A 20,653-nucleotide genomic window follows, 5' to 3' on the forward strand; every position below is an offset into this window, starting at 1 on the left:
TCTGTTGGTATCTGGATCTGAAGAGGGTAGGTTTTCTTCTTGCAATTTCCTCTTGGTTTTTCCCTTTCCAAGCTGTGATCTGCCATGAACATTATGTTCAGAACTTTGTTAAGTTCAAAAAGGGGTATATGCATCTATTGGCCTGATTATGTTTGAACTATACCCTAAGCAGCTAACCTTCATGTTATTAAACATCACTAACTACTGTAGAGACATAACTTGGGACAAAAGTCCCCAAGAGAAAGGAGTAAGAAGGTAAACTACAGTGTAAAGACAGCATGACCAAGCCAGTTTTACCACAACAAGAATGCCCAGGGATAAAGAGAAGACAATTGAAGTGAACAAAGGGTTACATTCTTTTTCCCAAAATATACACAACTATCTTTACAATACCACAGTTATTTAATCACATTTCAACATTTTCTGCTCCTATGCACATGGTCCACCTCTTCCTATTTTACATATATAAGTTTGGCTCAGTCTACAGTCCTGTTTTGAAAAGAAACAACTTTGGTCTTTCCGAGAAGGTGGCATGATTATATTTCTGTATTTAAACAAAATGGCACAATAACTGGTTCCACAACTAAACAATTTTATTAAGGGAACAAAGTGATCAAGCTTGCTTACTGTTTCATTTGATAAGTAACAGTAGTCTGCTGACACATAGTTAACAACAACAAAAAATCTGTAAACGTAGAATTTATATTGTTATATTTTGTGCATTGTGCCTATAATAGTAAATGGCCAATTTCCACAAAACAAGTTGCAGGCAAGTATTGCACTTGTGATTAAACAGACTACCTGTATATTACTTTGGCAACAATTTGGTGTCACTATCTCTAGTTAAGACTTATGACTCCCATAAATGGTAATATATTTTTTACATACAAGGTCATGATTCATGATAAACAGGACTTTCACAAGAACAGAAGAGAAAAACATGTTTAACCTTTGTGCTGCTATTTCAATGTGTTTTAATAAAATAAGGCCTGGCAATCTTTTGTTTCATTAAACTAACCACCAAGCATGCAGGATGGATGATTTAGTACTGGCCCATTTAAATTATTTTCAGTGGCTCCTGTTAAATTAAATCTTGAAAGAAGTTCTGACCCGCTCCAAAGTAGAAGAATACATTACTTTTTCCCTCCAGGTTTTGTTTCCTAGTTAAATCCGTAGAAATATCCAATATTGAAAGCTGAAGTCTGTATCCAATGTTTCCAAATAACATTAGGACATTCTTCCTATTTAATGAAGTTTTTAATTGTCCACCTTTGTCCTGTGCAGCTTCGAAGAATTAAGTCAATGCCTCCATTACCTCTGCTTTCAACCTCTAGACAACGTCCTGTGCCTTTATTCATTATTGCTCCGTTCTGAAATGAACAGGATAACATTTATAAATGGTTAACACACAAATTTTATTATTATTTATCTCCTGATATATATATATATATATATTTACACAGGTGACACTCGAATAATTAGAATATCGTGCAAAGTTCATTTATTTCACTAATGCAACTTAAAAGGTGAAACTAATATATGAGATAGACTCATTACATGCAAAGCAAGATAATTCAAGCCGTGATTTGTCATAATTGTGATGATTATGGCTTACAGCTCATGAAAACCCCAAGAACCCCAAATCCACAACCTCAAAAAAGTAGATTATTATATATCGGACCTCTGAAAAGTACAAGCATGCATATGTACTCAGTACTTGGTTTGGGCCCCTTTTGCAGCACTTACTGCAATTACTTTTGCACGATATTCTAATTATTCGAGTTTCACCTGTATGTATGTATGTATGTTTCACCTGTATGAGTTTCACCTGTATGTATACATACATACATACAGGTGAAACTCGAATAATTAGAATATCGTGCAAAAGTAATTGCAGTAAGTGAAATGTATGTATATAAGCAATAGTGTGTTTGTGTCTTGTTGGAGTTATATTTTACTACACAATTTTTATTAAATAAAACATTACATTATTGTTAACAAACATGTTGTTTGCAGCTAAAAAATTATTTGGGCAAAGTGGTTCTTGTTCTTGACTTTCACTTTTTTCCAAAACATTTATCACTAGGTTCTTAGGGTCAAACTGCTTGCTTCTTTTTTCTCATTTTCTCCAGTCATAACTGTTCTGAATACTTAAAAGGCAATAATTGTTTGGCTAAAATTTATAACCATGGTTGTTAAAATTATAGCAGTACACACTCTATTACTGTTACAATTAAGACATTGCAATTATGTTTTTTTTAATGTGCCCATAAATGGCACTAGACTGTAAATAAATAAATCATTAAATTTGAGGTTGACAACCCAGGCAGTTAGGTAGAACTGGCATTCTGGTGTTAATATGTCTCACTGGATATCCTAAGAGGTATACATAAAACAATGGATCTGGAGAGTATGTGTTTGTAACAGGGACTGTATAATTGTCAAATTAAATGTTAATGAAATATATAAATGACACAACAATTAAACTGAAAGAATGCTTTTTCCCTCCCTAATGTTTCTATATCATCCACAACATTTAAGTGTTCTTATCAAGCAAACAATGGAAGGCCATAGAAGAAATAATTTACCTGTATAAAACTCCAGCGCTTGTGGAGTGTGCTTTTCACCTTATCACAGTCCATAAGCTGAGGGAATTTACTTTTCTTGTTATCTACTAAACAGCGTGTATCGGGTAAGAGAATTGTGCTCCCCAGAGTTCCAAGATGAAGATATCCTTCTTTTGTGTATCTTGCAAGCTGCAAACAGATAGAATTTTATTATTCAACACTACCCATTCTACCAGTGCATTCACAAGGGTATTTTTGTTTCTTACATTGCATTGCAATATTTAAAATATAAATATTTCAAATTCAATAAATGTAATTTGCATTAACATTAAATATCTATTTAATAGCTTGCTTGTGCAGGTGGATCTAATTATGTTTACAGTTAGGGCCTGTTCGCACCGGTCTGCACATATTATGCTCAGTATAATGCGTGCACGCTGGTGTTCAATGTAAAGAGCGGTGCACTGTTTACTTTTTTTTTTAGCTGAAACATCACACAATTACATTCCATTTAACTCTATCTTCTGTGCTGTGGTGAAGCGACATGTGTTGTGCTGCGTAAACATGCAGACATGCTGCATTAATACGCAGTGCACCACAATGCACCTCAACGCATGTTGTGAATGGTGTGGACAGGGCACTCAGAGAACAAGTGTTTTCTATGTGCCCTTGCATTGAGCCTGCATTGATCATGACCGAAAATCGCAGCTCAACATACTACTGTGAATACGCCCTTAAGACAAACTTACAGGGTTATTCACAAAGCTGCCAAAGACAGCCGTGTGAATAACCGACCCAAAGTGAAGTGAGCCGAACGCTCTTCGGCTATTCACTTCAGCTTGTACAGCTGATTTCAGCCGTACATCGGCTTGCTTCGGCTGGCTTCGGGTCGGCCAAACATGCTCAGCATGTTCGGCCTGACATGAAGTGCAGAATGAGTTTGACTCAGCCAATCCAACATCAGGCTTTCACTTCGGCTCAGTCGAGCCGAAGCATATGCCTTCGGCTCGACCGAGCTGCTCGGTCAACTTCGGGAGCTGTACAGGCTATAGTGAATAGCCCGTACAGCAGCCCTTCGGTTCTACTGAACCGAAGGGCTCAGGTGGTCAAAGCTAGCCGAAGGATCAGCCGGAGCTACGGCTGATCCTTCGGCTAGCTTTGTGAATAACCCCCTTAGAGTTTCCATAGATATCATACAGACATCAGTGTGATCACCTGAACAGAGAAGAATCATGTGTTTTTTTCCTGACACCCTTCTTAGATATTTGTTAATAAAGCAGTTTAAATAGCACTGGTATGCAGAAAGCTATTGAAGCATGAGTTCAGAGCAGTTGTCAGGAAAATCAGGTGCGTGGCCATGCTTAAAGACCTGCATTTGTGCACAGTCAAGCAATGTACCTATTCCAGGACAAGTTAGATGTTGCTCACGTTGATACACATTTGGGCCTGGCATTACTTGGTTAATGCACACGTGCATGAGCATAATTAACAAGGACTGCCTATTTAAACCAGAGTTTCATTAAGGGGCCGAGTGGTTGTCAGCTTCTGCTTCCTGTGACCTGACCTGTGTGCTTCTCCTGTGATTTGACCCAGCTTGTTTTGACAGCTTGTCCCTGGCTTCTGACTCCGGCTTCATATCCTGGTTGCTGTTTTGTACTTTTTTTATGCCCGGCTCTGCTTGTGGCTTGCTTCATGACTTTGTTCCTGGCTTTCTCCTTGTGTACCTGCATTGCCTGGCTGTGTTTGACCTTCGGTTTGCCTGTAACCCTGCTGCATCTGAGCCTGCTACAGGCACTTGTGCTTCTCCAAGCTCCTGCCTACACTGTCTCAACTTTAGGGATCGCTGGACAGGAGGTGCAAGGGATGCCCCTGCATCACTTAGCCTCCATCAGGTACATGACAGCAATCAAGGAAAGATGATAGCAGCTATGTTTACTTTGCAGATTCCTTTTTCACTGCTAAATAATCTGATACATAGGATGTAAACTTATCTCTACTTTTGCAACTACAAACAATCACAATTGTTCATAATGGCCACTAGAACTTAAATAAGGGTAAGGCCCATAGTGAATCCAACTGTTGAAAGTACACATTTGGAAACTTTAGTATCTAATTTAGTTTGGGGTGTTTTTATTCTCACATTATAAGGGTTTTCTGCTTTACCTAGAGTTTCCATCCTTGAATTCCTTTCAGAAGTGCTCTGTTACTGTAGTTAATAAGTGAGTATGGGCAGTGGCACTTTTTAATACTTTACTTTTGAAAAAAATCCTATTTTCTGCTTCTTGTGCTACAGCTCTGTGTTCAAACAATACAAGTATACAAAATTGATTTGAGAACACAGCTTTACAACACTAAAATAACTGCTTGCATTGAGAAATATTTATGTGCTTTAAAACATTCATGCATAGAAAAATGATGTAGAAAAACACACAGAAGCCTACAAAGCATGTTTTTTTGTTAGATTTACTCTTTTATCAATCATGGATTAAACCACTTAGTTAAAGAATATGACTTAAAAATAATTAAAATAAAAAGTGTTGGAAGATTTTATTAGATCATGTAATATAGTGCCCTTCACATTAAGGCTAAGTGTACAAATACAACCTGAACCTGGCTGTATGAACATTTCCTACATGAAAGATTCATTATGCTTAGTTAAACAGTTAAGATAGGCATACACTGCAGGAGTGCAGCTTGCAGAGTTTAACAAATCCTAAAATCAGTAGATGGGAGGGCTGCCCTGACTTTTGTGAAAGCTGTGTCAAGCTTATATGGTCATATTATATACTGAAATATTTTTCCAATTTAGCATAATAACATTATTATTATTATGATTATGATTATTATTTTATTTTATTTATTTATTTTTATTGTGAGTTACCTCCTGCTAACATTATTTAATTTATCAAATTCTATTATTTTAACATGCTTTAAACTACAAAAAAAGCAGCACCGGGGCCTAAAAGAAGGCCAGATATTATGGGGTCTATTCACAAAGCTGCCGAGGGCAGCCGAGTGAATGACCGATCAGAAGTGAAGTGAGCCGAACACTGTTCGGCTATTCACTTCAGGCTGGTACGGCTGATTTCAGCCGTATATCGGCTATATTGTGAATAGCCGTACAGCACCCCCTCGGTTCTCCTGAACCGAAGGGGTCCTGGGGCCGAAGCTAGCCGAAGGATCGGCCGAAGCTACGGCCAGATCCTTCGGCAGCTTTGTGAATAGACCACCAAGTCTACCATTACATTATTTTTGATAGGACTAATTAATCTGCTGCAGATGTGCTTGATAATTAGATTTGCCAATAAAAGGCAGGAATAATATCACTTCAGTGGTTTTATGAATACTTGCACTTGATAAACAAGCCCCAAAGTAATGCAATCCTAGCAAGCTCATTATTCCAGTATAAACAAAACTATTACTGTTCAACTGCGTAAATCTTTCTAATCATCTATATGTGACTAACTGACGAACTGTGGGCCATAAAACAAATAGGGAAATATCAAACCTGGGGGCCCCATCCGTGACATGGGTACATTATAGCTGTATGATTCTCCTGTGGGCCTTGGTCTAGACAAACATCCTTAGCTTTATTATTCCGTAGCTGTGGAAACAAAAACATTTGTTCAGAATTGTTGCAAAACAAACAGGTGAACTTGTATTTAAAACTCAAAAATAGAGAATGCATTTTTAATGAAAATATTGCCTCACAATGCCACAATATATATATATATTCCTGTCTATGTGAAATATATAACTTTTGCAGCCACCAGATGGAGCTTTTGGGCTATCAGGATATCTCATTTGGTGAGTATGTGTAATATATATTAAAATTAATGAAATTCTAAGAAACACTTTTTGAAGAGGGCCTATTTCCTTTTTTAATGTTTTTAGAAATATATATGATAAAGATCATTTAAATGTAATCTTATCAAAGTGTGCTAATGGTTTAAATGCTTGAATGCTTTGAAAGAAGAAACTCTGGGCACATAAAAACTTAACCCTTGCAATGGGCCTACCCCCACACAAGGGTTAAGTACTAATTTTGGTCTACGGTCTAAAATAAAAAAGATAGACTCACCCGAACCTCGATCCTGTGGTGGTGACAGCTCACCTCTCTCTTCTCTACTCTGGCATCCTCACATCTAATGCATGTCTCACGGATCCTTAGACTGCCGAAGCCCAAGTGAGAAGAGGCTGCAGTGACCTTTATAGCAGCCAGGCAGTGTCGAGGATCGGGCGAGTATATCTTTTGTATTTTAGACCCGAGAGAAAAAGATGCACTTAACCCTTACAGTGCAGGGGTTGCCACACTGCAAGGGTTAATCTTTCATATGTGCTTCCTGTGAAGATGGTTAGCCATACTGTATATGCTTTTTAGATAAGCAAGGTCTGCTTTCCTGGTGATCCTCTTATCTTACTGATAACATGAAATGGACTGTGTTTTTGCAACATTCTCTGCGTTCTTTAATGATGTCAAACACCATACTCACCCAAGACACCAAGTCTGCCTAAATTGTAAGTGACCTGATTGAGCTTAGAGATTAGATAGACATTTTCTATTGAGGGTTAGAAAGAAGAACGTTCTAATTCAATACTGACATGTGCCTTATTAATTCATGTAAAGTATGAATTTTAATGATACAGTGCTATTTTAAGAACCTTTCTAGGTTGCTGACTGAGAACAAGTATGCATATTACTTTTAACCATACGGGCATTCGGGCACCCGTGGGCAGGAGGGGGGCCCGTGGCCTCACCCCCTCCAATAGCTTTTACAGATTGATGACTGGGGCTCAGAGAAGATTACGCCTCGTCCCCTGCACTCGTCCCCTGCACAAGACTGTCCCTGGACAGCTGAGCATCCTTTTGATGTCATCCAGATGGCCGAGGCGTGCAGCAGCAGTGATGTCAAGGGGATCGCAGGGCAGTGGTGCCCTCCCCCCCTGAGATAGTGCCACTCCCTCCCTCTGCCAGTGCTCTCCCACAGTGGTAAGACTGCTGCATGTACGGGCAACTGTGCAGGGATGGAGAGGTTGAATCTGTCACCTGCCAGGTCTGTGCAGCCTGGTGGAGCCGCTAGCGACACTGCAGACACCGCCAGGCAGCACATCCTGCTGTGTGGGAGAGGACCTTCTCCTTCATTCCATCCTGTCCCCTGGCCACCAAGAAGAGAAATGTTGGATGGGGGGTGGGTTGCTGTAGCTGGTGCTATTAACCAGTGCTGATTTGCAATATAATGTATTTGTAGTCAGGGGCGGTCTGACCATATGGGCAGGGGGCATGTCATGCTGGACGGAGGGCGGACCTACCGCTGGCTGCACAATAGCCCGAGGCTGGAGGGGCCCCAATGAGATGCGGTCCCAGGCCCCTCACTGGAGGATTCTTTTTTTTCTTTGAAACAAAAAAAATCTTCTTGGATTTTATGCTATATTTTATAATACATTTTTAATATACTTTATTTAATGTAAAATATTATTTTATTTTCATTAGCTTATTATCACATCTTATATCACAGTGTAAGCATCACTGGAAGCTTTCTATTATTTACAAAAACCTGGAGAGCCGGAGCCCATCGCTGTTATGAGTTGGATATGGGACGATTTTTACCTTTTAGGCTCCATTCACGTAGCATTTGCATTTCCCACCTGGTTTTCCATGCAGAAGACCGCACGGGACGCAAACGCTATATGTGAAACAACTGCATGGATTCCACTGGTTTGCGGCCATTATATAAGCATTATATACACCTAAAGCTCCATTCATACTGGAGCGGCTGTCTCCGCATATTCGGCTGTATGAATACGCATAGAGCCGCTCTAAATAGAAAAAAACAATGCACATCAATGTGCATTTTTCAGACTATTGTGGGGGGCTTGTGGGTGGGGCTTGTATGTGGGTGGAGAACAAGGGGGCCCCATAATCTTATATTGTCTGGTGGCCCCATGTGTTGTCAGTCTGCCCCTGCTATGGTGCTGTCCCTTGCCGACAGCAGCAATCCTTTTCTAGATTGAATGACACCCAGCACCATTCATCCCACTTTCTGTAAGTCCCCCTGGGGTTTGTCATCACTCTGGCATGGGTTCAGAATAATGATGCACATAATGACACTCACACATTACATGACAGTGCACTGCTAATTCAAGACAAAAATTGGCTAGGACCTGTAATGTCACATGTCCAGCTGAAAGATACCTTGATTTGAGGTATATCTAAAATGTTTAAAGTGACACTAAACTCAGGAGTTAAATCTTAAAATGTACCTTGACTATTAACAAAAATGTAGCTTATATATGTATCACTCAGCTGTTGATCCTCAAATCATCTTAGAATTGGTGCTGACACTGTCCTTCCTTCTGGAGGGTGGCTACTTTTGTTCCGCATGGTCCCTGTGTGTGTTGTAAAGTAGCCACAACTCCAAGTTCCCTCCTGTGATGGACTACAATCTCACATTTAGTTTACTAATTTGTATCAAGATTGTAGTCCATCACAGGAGGGAGCTTGGAGTGGAGTGGTGGTCAGAGGTGATTTGAGGATTACCAGCTAAATGATGCAAGTATAAGTTACATTTTTGTTAATAGTTAAGTAAGTTTTGTAAGAGTATTTGTAAGATTTAACTCCTAAGATGAGCGTCACTTTAAATAATGGGTGCAGGGGGGCGTGGCTAGCCGGCGATGAGAGAGGACGTGCTGTGAGTGAGCTTCGCATCTGACCCGCTACCTAACTACAATTAGCAGCCATTCTAACTCCCTAACATGCGCAAGAGCAAGACTAAAAAGCATACTAAAGGACTCTCGTCCTCTTACCGTAAGTCCCAGGCGTCCACCTCAATCAGAGGCTACTTTGATCGGCCGGACCGGCCGGAGCTGCACCCACGAGGCAAGATGGCGCCGATGGAGGCAGGCGTGGGCCCCTTGCTGTCCTTCTCCAAGTTATCCCGGGAGTCGTTCGGAGGTGACTCAAACGCGGGCTCGCAATCCCCTTCATCCAGCTCGCAGCCCTCGCCGCCACCGCCGCGGAAGGACACTGCTCCGACAGAACGGGTAGGTGACCGGCAGGGGGGGGGGCGGAAGACGTGGCGTGGTCTCAACAGGCCGCGCGGCAGGTGAAGGCCCTGATCGGGAGTCCATCTCCCGGTCCCATCCTCGGATGTCGGACGCCGTTCAGGAAGGGGGGACTCCTGACCCCAGCGGGCCAATTCAGGGGCTGTTCACGCCCGGACCATGGGATCCCCCACCTGAAGGACTGAGTAAGCCACAGAGGCCCCAACAGGCCCGGGAGAGAAGGGAACCCCCTCACATCACAGCCCAACAGCATGATCCTATGGGATTAGGCCTTTTGCTTACTTACACATTCTTTCTGGATAGTTGATCCCGTGCTTACAATGCTCATTTTTTTTTATATGTTTGTAATTCTGGTTATTTTTAGTATTGTTTTTCAGCCTCACTTAACCTCACCATGGATGCTGATTAAGCTGCGGTCGGTTCTTACTCACCAGGGGTCTGATGTGGTTGCCTGGATACCTCCCCACCGTGACTCAGGTCTGCTTACGTTCTTTTCTATTGTAGGGGGTGCAAGAGTGGTGACTTTCACGTTTCAAGGGCTCTATGACCTGGTGACCGAAACATACTCGGTTCTCCTTTTCTTTAATACCCGACATGGCGACGATTCCTACATGTAAATTGTTCTCTCTAAATGTTAAAGGCCTGAATTCCCAAACTAAACGAAACTTGCTGTTTAGGGAACTGAAGTCTGCAAATGCTGACATAGTGTTTTTACAGGAAACACACTTCTGCCCGCTTAACTCCTTTAAATTCCTAAAGTCTCAATTCCCCAGAGCCTATGCTGCGCCCTCTACAACCAAGAAAGCGGGGGTGGCTATATTGATGAGAGATACCTGCCCTTTTACCCCTGAGCGGGTTATAGTGGATAAACAAGGGAGATATACAGGTGAAACTCGAATAATTAGAATATCGTGCAAAAGTAATTGCAGTAAGTGCTGCAAAAGGGGCCCAAACCAAGTACTGAGTACATATGCATGCTTGTACTTTTCAGAGGTCCGATATTGTTCTATGTACAATCCTTGTTTTATTGATTGCATGTAATATTCTACTTTTTTGAGGTTGTGGATTTGGGGTTCTTGGGGTTTTCATGAGCTGTAAGCCATAATCATCACAATTATGACAAATCACGGCTTGAATTATCTTGCTTTGCATGTAATGAGTCTATCTCATATATTAGTTTCACCTTTTAAGTTGCATTAGTGAAATAAATGAACTTTGCACGATATTCTAATTATTCGAGTTTCACCTGTAATTCGTTCATACTTTGTTACTAATGTAGGTTTGGTTTCATCTGCTTCTATCTTGTGGGAGGCCCACAAGGCTACCATAAGGGGCAATTGCATAGCCCTATCCTCTAAGATTAAGAGAGACCGCCTGCATAAGATGCAGCAATTGAAAGCGAACATTGTGGAACAGGAACGTACGTTGGACTCGACCGGGAATGCCCCTTGTCGCCACTCTTGTTCACTCTATGCATGGAATCCCTAGCATCTAAGATTCGGCTGTCGTCCGACATTACCGGGGTCACGGTGGGGACTCAACAGTATAAATTGGCTCTTTTCGCTGATGACATTATTTTGACTCTGACTAACCCATTGCTATCATTACCCGCTCTACACACGGTACTGCAGACTTATTCAAGGGTGTCAGGATATAAGCTTAACGTGGCCAAAACTGAAGTACTGCCCATCCATATTCCCCCAACTATACTGTCCATATTGAAAACATCCTACCCCTACACATGGGTCCAGGAATCTCTGAAGTACCTTGGGATAAGACTCACCCCTAGCCCTCCACTTTTATACTCGTCTAACTACAAGCCCCTTTTCTCCTCCCTGAGAGTACTACTGAGACAGTGGAGGTCCCTTAAACTGTCCCTGACAGGGAAGATAATGGCCATAAAAATGACGTTACTGCCAAAAATTTTATACTACTTTGAGACTCTGCCGATAAAAATTCAGACCTCAGATTTGAACTCCTTACAAGCAGATATTCTCAAATTTATATGGGATGACAGACGTCACCGTATTTCTAAGACGATACTTACCGCACCGGTTGCCAGGGGTGGACTGGCGCTACCACTACTAGCTAAATACAATATGGCGGCACAACTGCGCAATATTCCAGCACTCTGCTCCCCTACCCCCCAATCCAGATGGGCAGAAATTGAGTTTCAGTGTATGGCACCGGTCCACCCCAGTGCTTTGCTGTGGTCCCACCCAACCAAATGTAGGGCGGATACTCCCCTGTGTGCCCTGACCTTACAACTAGAAATATGGAATAAATCTAAATACCTGTATAACCTAGCGGCAAGTAAATCCTCCATGACTCCCTTCCTATTCACCCCTAACCTCATGCCGAGTTTGATCAAGGACTGGGTACACCCATGGTGGTCGAAGGGCCTATTTGTTTATAGAGATCTATTGGACCACATTACGTACTCGCTACTCCCCTTCCCTACGATTCAGGATAGACATGAATTGCCTCCTAAAACCATGTTCCCATTTTTACAGATTAAACATCTAGCTCAAACCATATCCCCAAACCTCAAATTTGATAGAAGAACACCCTTTGAGATGTTGTGCAGCTCCTCCCCCTCCCAGAAGGGTATGATTTCGGCTATTTATCAAATGCTAATCACTCCGCACCCGGAACATTTTATCCAACACCCCAATATGGTTCAGTGGGAAAAGGATCTGGGGGCTCCTATAACGAGGGTTCAAAATGGGAGTTGATATGGAGGGCAACAGCAAAATCGTCTATCTGCTCGACTTATAAGGAAAATCAATATAAAATACTGTATCGATGGTACTATACCCCCGAGCTTTTACATTCTATCTTCCCGAATGTATCGTCCGCCTGCTGGCGGAATGATGGTCATGTAGGCTCTCTATATCATATATACTGGTCCTGCCCACAACTGCAGGGGGTTCTGGAAGATGGTTCAAACCACACTGGAGAACCTGTTGCAAATACAGCTACCGTTAGATCCTATCCACTACTTGCTGGGTCTCCCGTTCCTGCAACTCCGAAAGTATGGGCGGAAATTGGCTTCCCATATCTTGACGGCAGCCCGATGCCTAATTGCCCTTCATTGGAAGCGTCCAGCCCCCCCATCTGAAGTGGACTTGTACCAACGCATTAAAGAGGTGCAAGAGATGGAGCATCTAACGGCTAGACTGAATAACACCCTGCATATTTACAAAAAAGTGTGGGTAGAATGGGATTATATGGAAATTTGGTCACTGCAGACAGAGAATGAGACCCAGGAGAGTCCTATGCCCCGTGGGGGGAGGGCCGACACCAGCAGAATGGCCACGGGGGTGCCCTGACCTGAACTGAGAGCTAGGAGGTGGACCTGTGGGTGAGCTAGGACCGTTAAAGGTGAAGTGAGGACACGATACTCTGTTAAACATTCTTGAAGTGCAGCTAGGCGCTTTTGTTAGTTTTAAGTTGTTATAAGTTGAAGTTTATTTAAATTTAATTCAGCTATACGGTTGGTTCATGACTCCATTTGAAAGACATGTACTCACATTACGTTCAAACACTGGGATGGGCTAGATTCCTGCTGAGTATACCCAGGATATGTATATATATATATATATATATATATACACAAGAGGGAAACACGAAATGGCTTAACCCACGAGACATACATACTGGATTTTAGGACCCAGATGGGATCGTAAATAAGCATACTTAATACTCATCTCAATGGTCCATAACAAGGTTGTCCGAATGGTCCTTTCAAAGGAGAATGCTGTTGAGTGGATGGGCTTCATTTAAACTGTTTACCCCTCTTTGTACATTGTTTGTGAATTATTTGTTATTGTCCACCCAACACAACTGACTGTACACTGTAAACTTTACGTTGTTTGTACGAAACTTTAATAAAACAAAAATGTTATTCAAAAAAAAATAAAATAATGGGTGCAGGGGATGGTGGGAATTACTGTAGATTAGGCACCATTGTTCTTTAAACCTTTTATTGAATGAGCCTTTTTAAGTAGTTTTGGATCATATATTGCTTAGGATATTTTAATATTTTGTGTCAGTAATCTCTGTATGTAAAATATATTTTGTGTGGTTTCTGAGGTCTAGACCATAGACTATAAATCTGAGAGACCGATGTGAGATTTTTTAATATTATATATGTCCCATGTCTGCCTTTACCACAAAACACCAAATTACTTTTAAAATTGATATATTTTAGCAATACACAACAGCCAAAAGATACATGCTTCTCATAAAGCTTTCATTACAAATTTAATGCAAAGAGCTGCAATATGCATTTTAGAGCTTGATAAATGCCCTGCAGTGCCCTAGCTGTGTAAAGCATGCTCAAAGCAGCTGTAAAATTAAATACTTACTGTAAAGTCAATAACATACATAAAATATAATTTAGCCACAGCCAATGTCTGCTACAGAAACAGTGGCAGTACTGTTCATATCTGCAAGTTATGTTAAAAGCACAAATGTTTTGCAGCTGCTATTGTATGTTACACTTTATCTAGTTAGGGTTTAAACATTTTAGAGGTTACATTTTAGGAGGAGGGTAAGTGTTAAGGACTCACTGTATAAGTCAAAATAAGAGTAAATGTTCAAGGGGTAAAGTTAAAGGAAAAGTATTGGGAGAGTAAAGTATCCTCTTTTCAATACTTAAGGCCAGCATGAGACAATAGCAGCTGTCACACAGCGGCTCTATATAGTGAGAGCTCAATGATCATGTAACTGCTAAACGCTCAGCTCATGGTCTCCTCGCTGCAGACAGCAATGACTCTCAGTCTCCACTTCCCCCAGGGATTCTCTGTTCCCCCAGCGCTCATTGGAGGGCCAGCTATCAATCAGGCATCCGTGTGGATCTCGACAATTGTCGGAATCCTTCCCGGCTGCAGTACAGCTCTGTATATAGCCCACTGTGTACTGACTTCTCTTCACAGGAGTACATTATTCTTCTTCACAGGAGTAAATGTACTCCTGTGAACCAAAAGAGAAGTAAAGCCAAAAAAAAAGGTTTGGCTTTACTTCTCTTTAAATAACCAGAAACAAATACCTTGTACATTTCTGTAACGCAAGCATATTTGTCTGTGTTTTGTCTCATTTTACAACAATTTTACAAAACCTTTACAAAATACATTTTACAAAACCAACCTGTACATTTGACAGAAATGCAATGCACTTCTAACTTACTGTTGGAGATAACAGCACTGCTTAAGGGCCTGTGCAGGCCTGAGCGATCCCGGACGTGCGTCCCGGGATTGCGCGACCGCGCACAATTGCAGACAGAAATTGCTGTGAGGCCCCATTGATTTCAATGGGGTACATCCGTGTGGCAATCGCAGAAAAAAGGTACATGTACCTTTTTTTGTGATACATGACGCGCGGCTGCTTTATCCACAATCGTGTTTGGTTGCACGGGCGGAATCCGCGCGATCGCTCCAGATTGACTGGACTGCCATTAGAAAATAATGGCACACAGAGCACGATCGTCGGTGATGGGCGACTATGTGACTGCACAGCAATTCCCGAGCTATCGTGCACGACTGCTGAGCAGTCACGGATTGCCCATGTGTGAACCTGGCCTGACTGATATCCTAAGCAGTGTTGGCATACCTTCACAGTACTCCTTTGATGGGACTCTTGCCTTTATAGCACAAGAGGGAGTTGTTCTATAATTCAAGGGGAGAACTGGGCTAGGTTAATAACACAAATTTTTATTTCAGTGCAGCAGAGGCAATGTGCAAACGAAGTTAGGAGATCACTGGCTTTCTGGTCAGATCAACAAATTTCTAAATAAAAATGGGGAAATGTGCATTGTCGCATTTTTATAAAGCAATGAATGTGACTTTCACTGGTGACATTCACTGGTGGTGAATCAATCACTCTCCTTTAAAATACATGCACCAGGAGGATTCACCTGCAGTGAATGTTTTGTGAAATGTTAGTCTAAAGTAGGGCTGTGCAAATTAACGATTAACTTCTCGATTAATCGTAAATTTTTTTGATCGATTAAAAATGTTTTGATCGATTACAATTTTTTGAATCTTTCTGCATGAGCGCCAGCCAAGGCATTGGCCTATACACATACAGCAGAGCAATGAAGTAATAGAAGTAATAAAATGAACTAGGCTCACACTAATCCAGCACGTTATTAATCTCACGTGCCCCTCTCAATATGGCCGCCGCTTGAGTGGGGCAACTCAGAATAATAACGTGCTGGATTAGTGTGAGCCTAGTTCATTTTATTACTTCTATTACTTCATTGCTGTGCTGTATGTGTATATCTGTATGTGCGTTATAATTTATCGAAATTAATCGATTAAATTTTTTTTCGATTAATCGAACACGAACATTTTAATCAGTAACAGCCCTAGTCTTAAGTCTAGAATGCTAGCCTTGTCTTATGTGTTGAATTAGACACTTGAGACTTTAGTTTAGACTTACTAAAACCAATCACTAAAATCTCATATGAGCTTTATTGATTTAACATCATTTCAAAAGCAGTATTTAAAATGACACTAAACTTACGAGTTAAATCTTAAAAAATAAGTAGCCACCACTCCAAGCTTGCTTATATGATAGACTACAATCTCACGTTTAGTTTACTAATTTGTATTGAGCTTGTAATCCATCACAGGAGTGATCTTGGAGTGGTGGCTACTTTACAACACACACAGGGACCATGCAGAACAAAAGTAGCCATCCGCCAGAAGGAGGGACAGTGTCAGCACAAATTCAGAGATAATTTGAGGATCTACAGCTGAGTGAAACACAAATAAGATACATTTTTGTTAATAGTTAGGGTACTTGAATGTATTTCTAATGTTTAACTCCTGAGCTTAGTGTCACTTTAATCTTATTAAATACACAGTTTTTATTAAAGAGTACTGGTGATTCTGCCACTGGCACTTCCTGTTATCAAGTGACAACTGCCTCTCAACCGCATTACCCTAAGGCCCTGACAGAGAATAGTGACCATGCCAACACACATTATGCAGGTATGATCTACCATTGTCATGATCAGGAAGCCAGTCCAGATCAATGATGTGCAGCAAATGCTGGAGTAACTGCAAGTAGAGAGAAAAGGTTTTAAAATAAAGGTGAGGGAAATCAGCAATGCTGTGATTAAAAAAAAGGATTAAAAAATAAGGAAAACAGTATTTTCTAAAAAACTGTTTACACTCTTTAGTAAAGAAAAGGTCATCCAGTTGGGCTTTAGAAATGCTTTGATAAATAGGTTAAGGACAATTGTATTGTCCTGTTGGTTCAAGGCTAATATCAAGGGTTAGAAAACAATAAATAGTAAATTTGTAAAGGATAATACGTACATAACAATACTGATGCAGCTAGTACAGCAGAAATGGGTAGACCTGTTTTCATATCCTAACTGGTCCTTACAAATTTGTTAAATTGGGTAGAACGTTTAGTGCAGCATAGGGATGGTCTTACTGTCTCTAGTTTTTTTATTTTTTTTATTCTGTAAGGCTGGAGATGTGTGTGCATTAAAAGGTCTTGCGTAAATATTTGTATTACCTCTCCATAAGCAACTGTATTATTGTATCGTCTCATTTCTGGATAAACATTATCCAAGTACCACTGGAAGTTCTTGCATTTCAAGCTTTTCCTTAAGGCAATTCTTTCTGATATATCACCAATGTCAATCCCTGGGTTCTAAAGATAGTAAGGAGAATGTTATCACACTGTCTATTTCAATGGTGATGATGTACAGTATATTTTATTCATTTTCAGAGTGTACCTCTAAAGGCAAATTCCATGCAATATATACATGAGATTTGTAATCATCCATCCAGACTTCAGCTACCCGTAATGCATTTCTCTTTGTGTAGAAATCAATATTATTGTTGTAAGGTTTCCTTTTGCGCTCTATATGGGCAACTCTTGAACAAGGAAGAACTTCCATGCTGCCCCCGCATAACCACACCTGTAAAAACACACAAAACAAAAAAGCTAAGTTTTACAGATAGACAAGTTATATTTTGCAACCAATATGAGGATTATCAACAGATCCCTTCTCTTGCCATAGTATTGGCTACTTTAAAGAGACTTTGTCACGCAGATGTGCCAGCACATACCTGCAGCAGTCTTCCAAACTATTCTGTCATGGCCTAACCTGACAGACATTCTAATAGGTAAAACTTCAGCATTTCCAGATAATGCTGAAGCTTGCTGGCCCCTTTAGACCCCCTACACGGCCCTTTTGGCTAGTGTGGTTACTGTTTATAGTTATGGACCAATAGAAATATGTGTGTGTGGGGCATAGCAGCAAGCTTGTTGGAGCAATGCTGGTCAGATTGGCCCAGGTCTGAAAGGCTGATGTGGGTATGAGCTCTTCATATCTGTAGCAGTTTGCCCTCTTACCCGCAGTGACGAGTCTCTTAACCAGTTGACATCCGCGGTGTTAAACCCCCTTCCCATCCAGGCCATTTTTCAGTATTCAGCGCTGCGGTACTTTAACTGACATTTATTCCGTCATGCAGCGCTGTACTGAAATGAATTTTATACCCTTTTTTGGGGACAGATAGAGCTTTCTTTTGGTGGTATATTGTTTTGAGCATAAAGCAATAAATGTAAGGGTGAACATTTAATCCTCCACGACATCCCTAGTGAAAAATTCAGGTCATATGTGTACACTAACCCCTGCCTTCCACAAATGCAGTGGTCACTGATTAAGTGGCCAATTACTGGGCCCAATCACTGCCATGTGTTTGGTGAAATGATTAAACCTAATCACAAATAAAAAAATCTGCAAACACAGAATTTAAGAAAGTTGGGATTTACATATGGGATTTGTGCTTCAGTGGTGGATTGGGCTTGGAGGGATTGTGCTTAGCAGGTAAGAGCAAGCACTTCTTAAATCCTGCTGCACAGCTGCACAGCTGTGCTATTGGTTTAATTACTGTATGCTCCTACAGGGTTGCTTTAATTTACAGCAGTTGGCTTTGAGATTAGCATAGCATTCCATTTTAGTACAATATATAATGATGATGTTGTCATAGACAAGGTGATCCATTTTAGTATAAAATCAATTGTTTTTAAAATAACAAAAACATGCCTTTGTTTTAACGTCCAGCTACAGCCAACACATTTTAATTTGTTTTTGAAAGAGCGGATAAGGCTTGGAGCCCATGTTCATTGTTATTACCATCTGTGTCCCAGTTTAAGAAATGTATCCCTCACTCCCTGTCAGAACAGGATGTGAGGAGAATCTCTACAATGATACCAGCCAAAATACATTTATAGTAGAATAAGGAAGGGTTAGAAGATACGCCTAATGATGATGTCCTTTTGTTATTGATCTACCCCTTGTCTCTTGTGATTATCTAACTATGAACTAATGCTAGAATGGGCTGTTGTAGACAGCATGGGGTCTCCTTTATGTGCAGGACAGCAGTTCCCCTGTACATGCCATCAAACAAGAAAAAGAAAGAGGGATTCATATTTTTGGATCAGAAAAACTATTCTAGCGTCCCCGTACGCTCAACATTCCCATACTGACTTTCCCTTACACTTCTCTTGCTGAATTTAGATGCAAATTTCAGACATGGACAAAGAAGATAAATGGCATAATTAAAATCATAGCAATTAGTAAATGTTGAGGCTTGCCCTGGGCACTGTTCCACAAGTGTTCTTGTAATCAGGTTTTGATAACTGAAAATGCATGTATGTTGACCAAGAATAATGTATGCCTTCCACTAAGCTTTAGTTCGCTGGTATAGTCCCATCTCAATACCAGGACACTTCAGGTTTGGTGGATCCCTTCATGTACAGGAATTAAAATACACAGCAAAACAACAAATTTACCTTTTACAATGAATGCATTGCATGTGATTGGAACTGACACTGGAAGTTATACATACATAGAAAGATTAAATAAGTAGTATATCTGAAGTAAATATATGTATAAATGCCATCAAAACTTCATGTAGGTAACGGTAGGACACAAACTAGCGTCCTCCCGTCACCCTAGCCTCAGTATACCGCGAGCTGTAGCTCGCGGTATACTGAGACGCCACAGTATACCGCGAGCTACTGCTCGCAGTATACTGAGATGCCGCAGCTGAAGCGGATCCCGACAATTATGTCTGGATCCTCCCAGCTGCGTGAGTGACAGCTGGCTCTGCCTATCTAGAGGCAGAGCCAGCTGTACCCGCCCCCTCCCCTGTCTGATCCGCCAGTCAGTGCTGGCGGATCGGAGCGGGGAATCCAGCCCCTCCCCTATCAGTGCAGAGAGCTGTGACAGGATCGAGAGGTGAGCGAACGCCGGTATCTGTTCGCTCACCTCCCGAAGCTACTCTTTGCTCACTTACAAATGCAAGTGGAATCTAAAATCAAATTTCTCAGTCCTAATTAAACTGAAAAATATGGAAGTAGGTTGGTACAATTTCATGGACAGGTAATAACATTTAACAGTTTATCGCTATTTTCCATGATAAGCATTTTAACGTTAAGCACCAATAGGTAAATAATGCATTCCATTTCAATCGATCACCTCACTGTAGTTACTTTTCCATTAAAAGGCATTAGAATGCAAAATAAGTAATACTGACAACAGCAAGCTTTTAGATTACCATTAGGAAAGGTAATATATAGACATGTCACTTACTGCTTATTTTATCAGACTATGAAGTATTCTTTGCCAGAAGGCCCCTGCCAAGATATGAGCGTGCAGATAATGGGATGTCTAGCTTTCAGCAGATACATAACAAAAATGTGGTCTGTGCTAATCCTAAGAATCAATCATGAGTTCATGCTACATTAGCAACACAGTAATTTGTTTTATAGCAGAAAGACAGCTGAATTAGTGTGTCTTCACCAAAACAATATAAAACATAACCATTGTAAATGCAGATGAAAAGGTGTTTGTTTATGTCTAAAATGCATTGTCAATGCGTATGCATCCTATATCACAGCATCATGTGTAACTCACAAATGCAGACCTGGGTGTACAGAAAAGTGAGGATTAGTTAGACTGCATTATGATATTATTAATAGTGGCAGTATCA

At 40.8% G+C, this 20,653-nt stretch overlaps 1 protein-coding gene across 1 annotated transcript in view; it reads right to left on the reverse strand.

Moving 5' to 3' along the window:
• Positions 1-562: 562 nt before the first annotated feature.
• WBSCR17 (Williams-Beuren syndrome chromosome region 17) overlaps positions 563-20,653 on the reverse strand; it is a 336,869-nt gene continuing 316,778 nt past the window's right edge. The window contains exons 7-11 of the mRNA XM_018563829.1: positions 17,386-17,571; positions 17,163-17,300; positions 6,076-6,171; positions 2,589-2,756; positions 563-1,370 (exon numbers count right to left, since the gene is read on the reverse strand). Of these exons, the coding sequence (XP_018419331.1) occupies positions 1,242-1,370; positions 2,589-2,756; positions 6,076-6,171; positions 17,163-17,300; positions 17,386-17,571 (717 nt within the window). The 3' untranslated portion in view covers positions 563-1,241. The remainder of the gene's footprint in view (positions 1,371-2,588; positions 2,757-6,075; positions 6,172-17,162; positions 17,301-17,385; positions 17,572-20,653) is intronic.

This window comes from Nanorana parkeri, unplaced genomic scaffold (genome assembly GCF_000935625.1).
Source record: "Nanorana parkeri isolate BGI_ZX_2015 unplaced genomic scaffold, ASM93562v1 scaffold702, whole genome shotgun sequence".
Taxonomy (NCBI): domain Eukaryota; kingdom Metazoa; phylum Chordata; class Amphibia; order Anura; family Dicroglossidae; genus Nanorana; species Nanorana parkeri.